At 37.0% G+C, this 15,501-nt stretch overlaps 1 protein-coding gene across 1 annotated transcript in view; it reads left to right on the top strand.

The window, feature by feature from the left end:
* Window positions 1-15,501, top strand: part of PREX2 (phosphatidylinositol-3,4,5-trisphosphate dependent Rac exchange factor 2) — a 331,151-nt gene that overhangs the window by 203,302 nt on the left and 112,348 nt on the right. Inside the window, exons 24-27 of the mRNA XM_063451343.1 lie at window positions 5,665-5,887; window positions 8,552-8,759; window positions 14,547-14,723; window positions 15,018-15,112. Of these exons, the coding sequence (XP_063307413.1) occupies window positions 5,665-5,887; window positions 8,552-8,759; window positions 14,547-14,723; window positions 15,018-15,112 (703 nt within the window). The remainder of the gene's footprint in view (window positions 1-5,664; window positions 5,888-8,551; window positions 8,760-14,546; window positions 14,724-15,017; window positions 15,113-15,501) is intronic.

The following is a 15,501-nucleotide window of genomic DNA, read 5'->3' as shown; positions in this document are numbered from 1 at the left end:
CCTTACATTGGCTTCCTGTATCCTATAGGAGTCAATTCAAAGTGCTAATCCCTACCTATAAAGCACTGAACAATTACTTCCCCTCTTATATCTCTTCACAGATCCATAGGTATGCCCCTTCTTGGTCTCTCCGCTCTGCTCGTGACCTTCCCCTGTCCGCTGCTCGCACCTGTACGGCCAACTCATGAATGCAGGACTTCTCGCGGGTGGCTCCTTTCCTATGGAATGGCCTATCTACTGCCATCAGACTCTCCCCTAGTCTTCAATCATTTACGATGTGCCTTAAAACCCATCTCTTTAGGAAAGCTTATGGCCTCTCAGAGTAACCTCTACCTAACATACCTGCCTCTTGATTTCTTCTAAAGGGTAGCACTCTACTCTCTCCTCCAGCTCTGCTTCACTCCAACCTATTTTGATTGTTATTTCCTGTCCTATTGTGTTTTACACCCCACCTCCTATAGACTGTAAGCTCATTTGAACAGGGTCCTCTTCAACCTAACGTTCCTGTAAGTTTTCTTGTAATTGTCCTATTTATAGCTAAATCCCCCCTCTTATAATATTGTAAAGCGCTATGGAATTTGTTGGCGCTATATAAATGGCAATAATAATAATATTAATAATAATGTGGGACAGATGCACAAGTTCAATATCTTACATTGTTAACCCCTAACCCTTCCTTTCTGCACCCCACCACAACCATTTCTGAAAGAAATAAAGAATTTACAAAAAATAATTTGTACTGGCTCTCTCGTGGTGTGATATCCACAAGTAGTTTCATTCTTGAAAAATACATAAATGTAGCTAGTAATCAATATATTATAGGCTACCAGGAGAATGCAGTACAAATTCAGTACATATCTCTGCACTGAATCTGCGATCTATGCAGTAGTAGGAATATGCACAGCAATCCCACGGAAAATGACCAGGATTGGTGAGAGACGTCAGCCTCTGCCTGGTCCATGCACAAAATCACTGCAGAAGATGCAGATCCTGGGAATTACATGATATGAGGAACTTTCTATAATAAGTATTTTTCTACATGTATTATTCCGTAACATCTCTGCATGGAGATGCCGAACTTTCCCCATAGAGATGCATTGATTCAATGCGTCCCTAGGAGGAGATGTTGATTGGCCCCAATCCACCTCCTTTACGATCTCGGCCATTAAAATGCTTTTCATATGGGGAAGCATTGGATTAGTGAGATAATCAATTCTGGTGCTCTCAGCCAATGGGTTGGACCAGCGCCAGAGGACTTAACTTATAAAGGGAACAAGGGGGCCCGCCACCTAATGGTGGTTTTAACACTATAGGGTCAGGAATATAAGTTTGTGTTTCTAACCCTGTATTGTTCTTTTAACTCCAGAATTAAGTTTCCCTTTATCATTTTGTATAAGGTTTAGACACATTTGGAATTCGATAATTCATTCATGTATATCTGATGTAATGTAGAAATCTGAGAGAGGATTATAACTATATTGTTTTACTTGCACAATCAGTCTTTAGTGCTGCAAGACATCCAGAATTTTAGACAGGGCAGACAACGAGCAGGAAAGACAGAACCAAAGGGTAAAAAAAGGTAACCACCACATTTGAAATAAAAGATTTTACATTCAGATTGACTTCTTGGTGGCTTAAGGAAACCAGAACCAGGAAAGCATTTAAAATTCTAATTATTTTCATAGAATATGAACACAGAGCTGAATTTTTGGTCGCCAATGCCTAGTGGGTGAGTGGAAATTGTGAACCCTGACATTTATATTACTCAAAAATGCTCTTATTATATCACCTTTAGTCAAATCTTTAGTTTCTTTAAAGGAACACTATAGGGTCAGGAACACAAACATGTATTCCTGATCCTATAGTGTTAAAACCAACATTTAGGTGGCTTGCCCCCCCTTAACCACTATAGAAGGGGTTAAAACTCAAATTATTTCCAGCGCCACACGGTTCCACCGGTGCAGGCCCCACCCTGATCCCCCTCCTTGGTGAAATCATCAGAAATCGCATTGGATTGGCTGAAATCAGCAAAAAGGCGTGATGGGGGTGGGATCAAACAGTGTTTTGGCCAATCAGCACCTCCTCATCGAGATGCATTGAATCAATGCATATCTATGAGGAAAATTCAGCATCTCCATCCAGACGCTACTGTGCAGCACTGACCTAGGAGTGGCCACTGGAGGTGTCCCTAAGGGGCAATGTAAACACTGCCTTTTCTATGAAACGGCAGTGTTTGTATGAAAATGCCTGAAGGTAATGATTATATTCACCAGAATAAATACATTAAAGGGACACTATAGTCACCAGAACAACTACAGCTTATTGAATTTGTTCTGGTTGGTAGAATCATTACCTTCAGGCTTTTTGCTGTAAACACTGTATTTTCAGAGAAAATGCAGTGTTTACATTACAGCCTAGTGATAACTTCACTGGTCACTCCTTAGATGTCTGTTAGAGATCCTTCCTGGGTCACGGCTGTCTAAAATGTATCCAAACATTCAGTGTCTCCTCCCTCTGCATGCAGACACTGAACTTTCCTCATAGAGATTAATTGATTCAATTCATCTCTATGAGGAGATGCTGATTGGCCAGGGCTGTGTTTGAATCATGTTGGCTCTGCCCCTGATCTGCCTCTTTGTCAGTCTCAGCGAATCCTATGGGGAAGCACTGTGATTGGATCAGGCTACCACTTCTGATAATGTCAGCAGACTGCTTGTTTTTTTTAGGCAAACAGCATGCAGATCTACAGCTTCAGGCTTGAATACAGTAAGAATTTGCTATATTTATGGAGGCATGACGGGTCCAGGGGGGCTAGATGGTGGTTTTAACACTATAGAGTCAGGAATACATGTTTGTGTTCCTGACCCTATAGTGATCCTTTAACCCCTTAAGGACACATGAAATGTGTGACATGTCATGATTCCATTTTATTCCAGAAGTTTGGTCCTTAAGGGGTTAAGCTGTTGTTTTTCTCGTGACTATAGTGTCCCTTTAATTATAATTCTAAAAAAGATCATATATTGGTATCCTCATTCATATCAGACTGTGAAATAATACACTACTCACAATTCAAGTGTTGAGACATTCAGACTGCCAAAAATAACTTCAGTTTAACTTTCTTGTGAAACATGCTGTTTGTGCCAAACTGGATTTCCTTTCGGGAAAACAGTCGTATCGGAAGCACAACCTGAAGAAATAATCAATCTGGTGTGACTTTATATGGGCATTAATTGCCCAGTCCTTCTACTCAAACAGTACTATTCTTGCATTTAAAAAAATATATATATTTATTATAGTTAATATATTTATAAATGATCTTGAAATAGGCATTGAAAGCCATGTTTTAGTGTTTGCAAATGACACAAAATGCTGTAAAAGAATACAATGTGAGCAGGATATTGATTTATTGATTTTTCAATATTGATTTTGATAGACTGGGAGACTGTGCACTAAAATGGCAGATTAAATTTAATGTAGAAAAATGCAAAGTTATACAATTGGGGGTAAAGAATGCACAAGCAACTTACACCCTAAATGGCAGTGAATAAGGGATAACCACACATGAGAAGGATTTGGGAATTGCTGTAGACAATAAACTAGGCAACAATATGCAATGACAATTGGCAGTTGCTAAGGCCAGCAAGGTATTGTCATGTATAAATAAGGGCATTAATTCTCGGGATGAAAATATAATTGAACCTTGAATATTCTGTGCTATTTTGGGCACCTGTTCTAAAGGCTGGATACAAAATTGATAAAAGGAATGGAACGTTTTAGTTATGAAAAGAGGTTAACAACGTTAAATCGTTTTAGTTTGGAAAAATGGCATCTCAGAGGAGATATGATAACATATACACAATATACAAATATAGTCTAACCCTTGTATGAAAATCTAATTATAAATAGGATCATACATAGGACACAAAGTCAAGCATTTAGACTGGAAGATAGGAGATTTAGTCTAAGGCAAAGGAAAAGGTTTTTTACAGTAAGAACAATAAGGATGTGGAATCCTCTGCCTGAAGAGGTGTTTTTTTTTTTTTTTTATCAGAGTCTATACAGATGTTTAAACAGCAATAGGATAAAGACTTGCAAAAACATAATATACAAGGATATAAAGTTTAATTAGTGGGGTAATAGCTTCTTGGAGATATCTGACTGCCATTCTCGGGTCAAGAAGGATTTGTTTCCTAATTTGTTGCACAATTGGAAGCGGCTCAGACTGTGTTTTTTGCCTTCTTTTGGATCAACAGCAAAAATCAAATGTGAGAAGGGCTAAACACATGTCTCTTTTCAGCTATGTAGTATGCTATATATATGTTGGTATTAATAATAGTTAGATTTTACCGAAACATACATCTGATGGTTTCTGTTATTCATAAGATTTATGTGTTAATGTGTACAATGTTAATATTTTTTGCTTTAGGGAGAAAATGCAATTCAAAATTTAATATCTAAGTAGAATTATTATGTGATGTTTAGAATATTCTGCTTTGTGGTATTGAACAGCAGAATCTCCTAAAGTATGTGTGAATGTAAATTGAAAGTCTATGGGAAACCTGTATTTATGCAACAATTCAGTGTCATAGGAGTAAGGTGAAAGTTGTGAAAATGGCAAACTTAATCAAAACAAAATATAGATGGAGTTATTTTAGAACTTGTCAAAGACATTCATTATGTGATAACTATTCTGATATATGCAGTCACTAAGGAACATATGCAGTGTTACATAATTGAAATACATTTGAAATTTGAAATTTAAAATATTATACTTTATACTGTAGTATTTCCAAAGCCAATTGTCTAGCAAGTCAATGCAAAATTTCAGAGGGACCGTAAACGTTTGCACTGTACCTCTACTCTACACAGACATTAATCGAATTACAACCAGGTTCAGCGAAAAAGATTTATTGATCATGCAAAGCAACCATGATCACAGTGAGGCCTGAGAAAGCTAAATCTAGCTTTGTAATAAAAGCAAGGATTTGTATACGTGGGACAGAAGAACAATGAACCATACTGATTATCTCTGTCCTAACATGTTCTTATTATGTTGTTTCGTTTGAAAATTATATTTGGTATCCGAGAGGCGAATGTATAGTTCATTTTACAGAAACTCGTGCCAGCCAATTCCCTGCAGCCGTCACTGGTAGGGGGGTGAAGTGCTTACTGTTTAAATAATTTTTTTTTTAACATGAGATTAATCTTTTAAAATGTATTATGGTGATTGAGCCAAAGTCCTTACTGTTTTGCATCCATTCACCAGTCAAAATAAAAATGTGAAATTCACTTTGAATTCACAATTTATTAAATAATTCTGTGAATGGGGGAGAAAAAAAAAAAGAAAAAACATTTTAAATTCACTTTTAATTTACAATTTATTGAATAAGACTGTGAGCGGGGGAGAATAGAGAGAGAGAGAGAGAGAGAGAGAGAGAAACAGATGAATTCCTATTTTAATTAAAATGGAAGAGTTGTCCTGTATATTAGACACGATATTCCATAAATGAAATCAGTACACAAATGCTCTATTAGAAAAAATATAAATTACTTCAAGTTACATAGAAGTATCCTTTTCATCAGAAAAATCATATGACTATAACGCTATTAGCTTACCTCTATTTGCTCAAAGAAAGATTTTGTCTTTTTTTTTATTTTTATTAGTTTTCAAGAGTTTTGAAAAACCGTGCTTGGCCCACCTTCAAACAAGCAAAGTCAAAGATCTCACCTCTGCACAGCAGTGACTTCTGTCCAACAAATTGCCACTTTAATATCATGGAAGTTTCTTACCCCAAAACGTTGACTTCCCTTGGCAGCGCTTTTGGAGTCCAGCTGGACAACAGAAAGCAAATCTCCAATGACAAGGAAAATAGAAATTCAGAACAAGGTAAGATTTGTCTTCAAGGTATATCCACTGAAACAGTATTTTCCCTTGTTGTGGCCTATACTCAACATCATTGCTTATGCTGTGCCTATAATATAATGGGGGTAGGATATTCCGGAGGTCTATCTTGGAGTTCTGAGGTAACCCCAGTATGATTTAGGTCATAAGAGATTTATGATTAGTGGTATACCACATATACTGGGGTTTACTAGTGTTCCAGATCTAGACTTCCCTCATGTTTTTGAGATGTTATTGAGGGGGTTTCTACAGGATTTAGAGACCCGTCATATACTGTAAAACAAACTAAACCTCAAATGTGGTACCTAATATTTTTATTTAAATATAGCTAAATTGTGCTCCCCAGGCCTAACACTTCATTTGTCAAACACCGAAGTGAAGAGTTAAACTGCAGAACCAAGATAATTGCAGCTAATTTCACAACTTTTTATGATTTGTCATATTTCACATCGCCCATAATACACACAATTAAAAAGTATGGATCCGAAATTATACATGAATGTCATGTGTATGCAGAAAAATCTTTATTTCTAGCAACCGAATAATCTGTTCCATGTGTTGTAAAACTCATGTATAAAAACACGCAGTAGGCAACTTTACCAGACATCAATGGTTCAGTAGAAAGAAAATATGCCACTCTCTACCCTAATCATACTCCACCTCTTTAACACATAATAACAATCTGTGGTTAACTTAATATGTTAATTTGGTAGATTCACTAGAGAGCTACGGAACACCATTAACCTTGTTATTCTGTACATTAGAACTGACAAAATAAAATGGATAAATATTAGAGAATAATAGTAAAGCATATAGTAGCACTACATAATTAGAAATCATTTTCTCATAGAACTCTTTATATCCCTTCTGTCTATAAAACATATCTTATTAACTTTTTTTCGATTTCAGGAACGGAACATTTTTAATTAAGAGTGGAGAACACATCATACAATTAAAAAAATGCCAGAACTGCATGATCAATTGTCAAGAATAGTGCTTCCTATTAAATGCCATCTGGTTTTTAATTATATATTTGATAAGGAATTGATACTAGTATTCTGGCATGTAATCAACATATGGTGTGCACTTATATTAGCATCCCCTAAAGCAAATAAAGTTTAGTTACAGAAAAATTATTGTGTGTACAGCGTGGGCAAGTTTATCAAGTTTATTTGGGCAAATACTTTTAATCCAGAGACTATGGAATTCTTCTGCGCTCATCTTGCAAGTGGCAAATTCTGATTATTGCTTCACGTAGATGTGTATGAATTATACTCAAAATATTTACATTTAGGAAATAAAAGTGATTTATTCATGTAGTATTTTGAGTTGAAAAAAAAAAGGAATTTAAAGTACATTACTCTTTCAAAAACATTATAACAAGGCAAAAATAAAATAAAATAAAATAGACAGAGAAAAGACATTGAAAATGTCAAGTATGTAAACCTGGGCAAGTCATCTATCAATATACAGTGTATCTGCCTACCTAAAATCCTCATAGATTATACGTTTGTTTGAGCAGAGCCTTCGTTACCTTTAATATATCCTTTCTGTTGTAGGATATGTTGTAGGGATAATTGTGGGACAGAATATAAAATGTGACCTGTAGTGTGTGTACGAGAATAATATTGATATTTTCTGGCATAATGTGTCTGACTTTCTAAATGTTGGCACTAAAAAAAAGATTATAATAATATTTAATTCCTGGTGGCATATACGTCTCTAGTCTTCTTCCTCGCTTAGTTCTAGTGTAAAAGTAGGTGTTACACAGATTTCACAGCTGGATTCCGTAAGAGAAGGAGAAATTCTGCCTCCCGTTTTGATCTCTTTGAAAACAAGTGTGGCCAAAAAACTTTGAGTGAATATAGGAATAGGAATAGGAATATAGTGAATATAGGATTTAATATTTTTGAATATGTTTTTTAAATGATTTAATATTTTTAGATAAAATGATGTCATATTTTGATGTTTTTAGGTATATTGATATTTTTTATATATGATTTAATTATTTTATATATTTAATTATTGTGAAAAAAATATTTTAATAGCTTATCTAAAAGTATTAAATCATTTAAAAAGCTTATCCAAAAATAGGAAATTAAGGTTATGGTTAGTTTATATATTTGGGAATTCTCCTTCAACTTCATACATAATAGTCTGCAAACATCTGACTGTTTGAAGATACATTTTTAACTATATAGCGGACCTGCTAATGTAATAATACCAGGATTGTTTTTGTTTTTTTAAATGGTTGAAAAAGTAGAATCATTTTAGATATACATTTGCTAGTTTTAGTTATAATTTTTTTAATTATTTTCAATATATTTTTTTAAATATATTTTTTTAAATAACATGATTCTACATTTTTTTATTTCATATTTTTTTTAAAGTGTTCTGATGCTTGTGCTGATTTCTCCTCATTTAGAACTTAACCCCAAAAAGTGTTTTCCTATAATTAACCCTCTATGCATTTCCTGGCATTCAGTTTATCATCAATTAAAAAAAAAAAAAAAGTACAAACTAATGTATGTAACATATGTAATATGTTATAGGAGGATGAAAAACTGCTTCCACATTCAAGTGACCCTTTAAAAAAGTTTTAAGGATTGTCTTCTATTTTCTTAATTAGCCTATTAACGATCTGTTTAGGTAAACTGAACCCGATGGTATATGTACAGCATACGATAACAACTATGGCTGCTCCATCCGGGCATTCTCTGGGCCAGCAAGATGGCCATGGCCTTCGTTATCTGCTTAAAGATGAAGATCTAGAAACACAGGATATCTACCAAAAGTTATTAAGCAAGCTGCAGTCTGCGCTGACTGAGATCGAAACCTGTGTGTCACAGATTGATGAGTAAGTATCAGAGAGCATCTGCGCACTGGATATTGAACTAATAAGCACACAAAAATGTGAGTCTAATGCTAGTGTACGTCTCAGAATTACTACTCTGCTGTGCTTCCTCTGTACTAGAAGTGATACATTTGTTTTTGTTTTTATTTATTGTATATCCTCTAAATTACACATCGCAATGACAACTAATGACTGTATTGCACTGCCTGTTGCGAGGTCTGCTCATTTTCTCTTTTTTTTTATCCACCTGTCACTTTATTGGGTTTTAAAATCTGTCTTTTTTTGCTAGACATGTGCACCAGTGAAATTTTCGTTTCGTACGAATGATTTCGCACTAAATAAAAATGTTATTTGTCAGTCCCGAATTTCGTCTACAAACCATTCTTTTAGAATTAAATTCGTTAGAAAATAATTTGTTTTCGTCAATTTTGCCAGTGGCTGCTCGCTTTCATTTAAAACTAAATATAAATCAGTATAGCGGACACTATGACCCTAGACTAAATATAAATCAGTATGGGGGACACTATGACCCAAGAAGATAAAAGGGAGGTTAAATCTTTCCGCATGCCCCTACTCGCAGCATGCCGTGGGTAGGGGCATGTTGCCTAAACAGCGAACAGCCAGTGAACAGCCATTTAAAACTACTAGTGACTGGGCCTCTATTGCTGCCCAGTCGCTAGTGCAATAAGGGGGGACCTGGCACAGGCCATGGTGGGGAACACAAATAACTAAAATGGAAGGGGACATAGTGCCCCTCCCGCACCCTCACCCATGACCCGTGTCTGGGTGCTATTAATATAAACAGGGGGCCCTAATGTCCCCCCTGGTCCCCACCAATGAGCGGCGGCTGGGGACCCTAAATTAATAAATTAATGGGGGGAACTTAATGTCCCCCCCGGTCCCCATGCATGAGCGGTGGGTGGGGACCCTAATTAATTGAAGGGGGATCTAATGTCCCCCCTGGTGCCCACCCATGAACGGTGGGTGGAGACCCTAAATAAATTAATAATGGGGGGGACCTAATGTTCCCCCCAGGTCCTCACCCATGAGCGGCGGGTGGGGAGCCTAATTAATTAAAGGGGGGACCTAATGTTACCCCTGGTCCCCACCCATGAGCAGCGGATGGGGACCCTAAGTAAATAAATAATGGGGGGGACCTAATGTCCCCCCATGTCACCATCCAAGTCCAGCGGGTGCGAATCACAAATAATAATGTCACTAGGGGTACCCAAGCCCCTAGTCACTCCCACCCCCAATAGAAATACCGTACCTACCCTCACACCCCATTAATACAGAGAGGGGGGCAATTACCTAACCCTGTAAAATAAAATGTCATACTTCCCATTAGATGTCTTCTTTCTTCTTTTCTTTTCTTTCTTCAGCCCCAAAAAAGGCCAAATAAAAATCATTAAGGGACATAATTATTCTTGAACTATTGGTAGTTTGACTCCATTTTGAGACTACCGTATATACTCGTGTATAAGTCGATCTCATGGATAAGTCGAGTGCAGTTTTGTGACCAACAATTGTGAAATATGCTATGCCTCGTGGATAAGTCGAGGGTAAAACTTGGGGCTATGAAATTCTGTGATTTTTATAATTATATACACACACACACTCATACAAACACACATACTTATACAAACACACACTCTGCATTATATACGCACACTTTGTGTGAATGCAGAGTGTGTGTGTGTGTGTAATGCAGAGTGTGTGTGTTTGTATGAGTGTGTGTATATAATACAGAGTGTGTGTGTGTATATAATGCAGAGTGTGTGTTTGTATGAGTGTGTGTGTGTGTAGTGTGTGTGAACTGGGTGGGGGGAGGGCATTTTTATTATTTAAAAATGTTTAATTTTAATATTTAATTTTTTTAAATTTTAATATTTAAAAAAATTTTATTTAAGTATTAGTTTTTTATTTTATTATTTAACATTTTTAATTTTAATAATGTAATTTTTTTTATTGTAATATTTTTTTTTTTATTATTTAATTTTATTTTCGTCCCCCCTCCCTGCTTGTTAGCTGGCCAGGGAGGGGGGCTCTCACTCCCTGGTGGTCCAGTGGATGGGCTGTGTAGGAGGGGGCTGGCAGAGAGCAGTAACCTACCTTTCCTGCAGCTCCTGTCAGCTCCCTTCTCTCACCTCCGGTCCGGTCAGCTCCTCTGTCAGCTCCCACTGTAAGTCTCGCGGTCTCTCGCGGCTCTCGCAAGACTTACAGTGGGAGCTGACAGAGGCGCTGACTGGACCGGAGGTGAGAGAAGGGAGCTGACAGGAGCTGCAGGAAAGGTAAGTTACTGCTCTCTGCCAGCTCCAAGCAGGACCGCCGGGCTTGTAATGAGCTCGGCGGTCCTGGTCTGTATTATGGCAATGTAAGTTGCCATAATACAGACATTGACTCGAGTATAAGTCGAGTGGGGGGTTTTCAGCACAAAAAATTTGCTGAAAAACTTGACTTATACTCGAGTATATACGGTACATTACTGGGTTCCTGTAATCCAGGTATAACTACCAACATTTCAAATTGACAAAAAAGGGATATTTTAATTTTAGGGTTATGAGTGTGGACACAGGTGAGCCTCTTCTGAGACATTTTAGGTGATCACAATTTATGCAGCTAAAATGTAATCAGCAATAAGAACGACTGTATCTTATTTACACAGACTGACACATTATTGTGAGTATTATTGATGTGAACCTCTGATATAAATGCAGGCACACCAAGATTACTGAGCTTCTACAAAAGAGGGGCATAAGGATTGAAAAGAGAGACATAGGGCTTTTGGGGCTCAAAGTAGGAATATCCCTACTAAATAGTGAAACCTTGGGGGTGAAACCTGGGAAGTATTCAACAGGTGAGGGAAGTGAAAGAATGGTCTGCAACATCATTGTGGATGCTACTTGTTGAACAACATCTTGATCTCATTAAGCTGAGCCATTCAGCCCCTATCAGTGTTTGTCAAGGTGTATTGTAGTGAACATTTAAAAAGTAAATTGACTGTGTTGGAAAAGCTAGATGAGGCCTAACAAAAGTAATTTTCACAGGCCACCTCTTCAGTTTTTCTGTTCTATAGCATTTTATTAAAGACATATGCCGTAGTTATTTTATTAACAATACTGTAGAAGGCCAGGGAAATGTAGATATTGGCTTTACAATCAGCATTACCGTGTAGCTAAAACAAATACTAAAATATTCTGCAGAGTTGCAGAAAGGTGAGACAGAAAACACAAAATATAAATGCACAGCTGCACAATTAACTGACTTATTCTCTCGTATGCAAGTCTGCTGGGATCTAGGAGAAAGCAAGCATATTGTTTGCCCATTATGTGTAATACACCAGGATTGGATATCTGTGACTATTATAAAGAACAAAAAATGTACAGCAGGCCTTATTTGGATATGAGCCTAAAACATACTTATTGCAAATGTATTTATTGAAAAACAATACCATTTATTCTTTGGATATCTAGAGACAGCATTAGGCTTATGATTTCTTGCAGGTTATTACCATATGCCAATTATTTTGGAAACAATTGTGCTTAGGAAACTAAAACCCCCAAAGAATCTACTTAAATAATCTGCAATAGAATAACAAGTAGACATGTGCAATTTGTTTCGGTCCGAATGTTAATTCAGACTAATTTCGGGCAATTCGGACATTCGGGTACTTCCGAATGTCCGAATAGATGAGTTGCCGAATTGCCGAAGTTCCGAATTTCTGAAATTACCGAATTTCCAAAGTTCCGAAGTGTCGAAGTGCCGAATTGCGGAAGTCCAGAAACGAAAATATTCCCCATGCACATGCCTAATAACAAAGAAACTGAGGTTACAGCAGTCAGAGTGTGAACTGCTAATTTAGCTCATATTGTATTGTTTAGGGTTAAACATGCTTAAAGTTTCAAGGGCTGGTGAAGAAATATGTAACTGATCTCTAACCCTGAAGATTATTTTTGTTGCATTATTATAATTTATAATTCATATATATTATAGTGCTTATATTTAAAGCGCACCAAATTGAAAGGGGTTCAACTGAACGGGGTTACCACCACGTTAACATAATATGAAGCAATGGCCAACTATGCCACAAAAATAGGGGAGGGGGGGGGGGCAAATCACTATAATGTGAAATGACAACAAAGTTTTCCAGTCTGGAAAATTCTTAATATCAGCTGATATTTTTTCCATCGCTTCCCACTTGCATCAGTGGGCTTTGGGCGCACATGACCCTGATGACTGTTCTCCCTTGCACCACTTTTAGTAGGTATTCGTAAGTGCATACAGGAACACCCAACTTGAGATTTGGAGATGCTCTGACCCAATCCTCTAGCAATCACTATTTAGCCCTTCTCAAAATCACTCTTTCGCATGCCCATTTTTCCTGCTTCCAGGACATTAAATTCAAGAACTGACTGTTCACTTGCTAACTAATATAATCCCACCCCACCCCATTGTAACAATATAATCAATGTTATTCACTTCACCTGTCAGTGGTTTTAGTGTTGTGGCTGATCAGTGTATGTGAACAGAAGAGTGACCTTCTCTAACTTTTTGCTATTAAAAAGTCCCTTGTTCTCTGAGGACCCTGTGCCTTTTCTTTCTCCCTAACCTCGTTTACACTACCTTCCCGTCAGTCAGACACTAGGGGAACTGGAACTTAGATGCAATTTAGTACTCCAGATAATGGATCCCCTGGGGATGTCATGCATGTCATACATTTTACTGTAGATCTAGCAGCCTTTAGAGCTGCTCTATTGACCCCAACATATGTCCATAGAAATAGTGGACAAGAAAAAAATAGAGAGCCAAATGCATAAAAAATAAAATGAAAGATTGTAAAATCTCTAACATTCCTTATAGCTCGATCACTGTGAAAGTAATAAATGAAAATATAAGAGATTAAAGCACTCCTTCAAGTGTTTCTTTTCAAAGATCTTTCCTAACCATCAAAATTACATCAAGCGAGCAAGTGCTGCTGTAGTCTGTTCCTAATAACTTTCCTATTTCATAGTATTGCATTACATAATAACATCCTGTACATAATGAAAATAAATGTAAAAATATTCAGGATATAGGAGAAAGTGATCTATAGAATCCCACAAGGGAAAACTAACATCGGGAGAGCTCCACTGGTATAAGAAATGAGGAAGGGCGGCCCTACCTTTAATCAATTTAAGGATATAAAGGATATGCAAACAAAAAGTATAACTTGAAAAAAGGGAGATCTACTAAACAGGGGATCCATTATCTGGAGTACTAAATTGCATCTAAGTTCCAGCTCCCCTAGTGTCCGACTGACGGGAAGGTAGTGTAAACGAGGTTAGGGAAAGGCACATGGTCCACAGAGAACAAGGGATGCTTGTGGTCCCATCAATGCCATCACTTCTTTCTCCATTACACAAAGCAGTTGGAGGGCCATCGAGGGAGGCTCTTAATGCGCCTTTTTTGATATTGACCTGGGCTGTCTAATTGTAAATGAACATTTGCTACCTAGAATATAGAACTTTTTTCCACCTCGTTCTCCCCTTAGTCCTTGCTGCACTTTGGGTTCCAGCACATGACGTTTCCTTATGCCATTAGTGGCTCTTTGTCAAAGCTAGAGATTAACTTGCATGCTATATCCATCCAAAAGTTTTTTTTCAATGTTATCCACATCAGTGTTGAGAGCACACATGATCGTTGATTGACAGATGGGCAGATGGATGCATGGATAGTGCCAAATAAACCATGTACCGGCTGACCATTTCTACAGATATGTCTCATTATTATTTTCTTATTACTATTTTCTAGCCTCCTGTCTTCAATAACATGTTCTCCCAAATTGGAACGTAAAACAGATACATTGATAGCCACGGACAGTGACAATGATAAGGGAGACCGGAATGGAAAGAAAGTCTGCTTCAATGTAGCTGGTGATGAACAGGAGGATTCAGGTCACGATACCATCAGCAACAGAGATTCTTATAGGTAATGTTAGACCTGAACACTTCATATACTATACTGAATATATAATAACTTGGCTAATAGAGTATACTAGAAATATATTAGCTTTAAAAAAAAAAAAAGCAGTTTGACAGTGTAAATAGCATTGCTCTTTGCTACAATAACAAATGTGGGCAAGATCAAAAAAGATGGCTGTAAAGACTTGAAAAGGCATTTTAGAGGAGAATATCGCTACTTACATACATATATATATGTTTTATTGCAATATCTCTTAAATCTGCATTTAACATATGCCTCATTTTATATTTTATCTTTTAGTGATTGCAACAGTAACAGAAATTCAATTGCCTCATTTACGAGTATCTGCAGTAGCCAGTGTAGTTCCTATCTGCACAGTGATGAAATGGACTCTGGTAAGATAATTTTAATGGCTCTGCGGTATTGATTCAATGTATGAATAACCTGAGTTTTTATACTGTTCACACGATGGGGCCTTGACAACAGTCACCACCCTTCTTGACATGTCTTCACCACTCATACCAGAACGATGTGACAATTTAATACTCAAATGAACCAGCTCATTGCACCCTTCTGCTATTTAAATGGTAATATAACTTGGTCTATTGGGATTCCATTTATAATGTAATGTTTACCAAGTTGCAGACAATCCAATGTTGCAAGTAGATTTCTGTTAATTCCACATACAGAACTGGTTTATATTGCACCAGACAAACATAACACTGGTAACTGAAAAGCAGGTCCCCATGCACATACCTTGGGAATTTACAGTTCGTTTAACAGG

This window comes from Pelobates fuscus, chromosome 4 (assembly GCF_036172605.1).
Source record: "Pelobates fuscus isolate aPelFus1 chromosome 4, aPelFus1.pri, whole genome shotgun sequence".
NCBI classification, from domain to species: Eukaryota; Metazoa; Chordata; class Amphibia; order Anura; family Pelobatidae; genus Pelobates; species Pelobates fuscus.
This window is presented reverse-complemented; position numbering and strand designations above follow the sequence as displayed.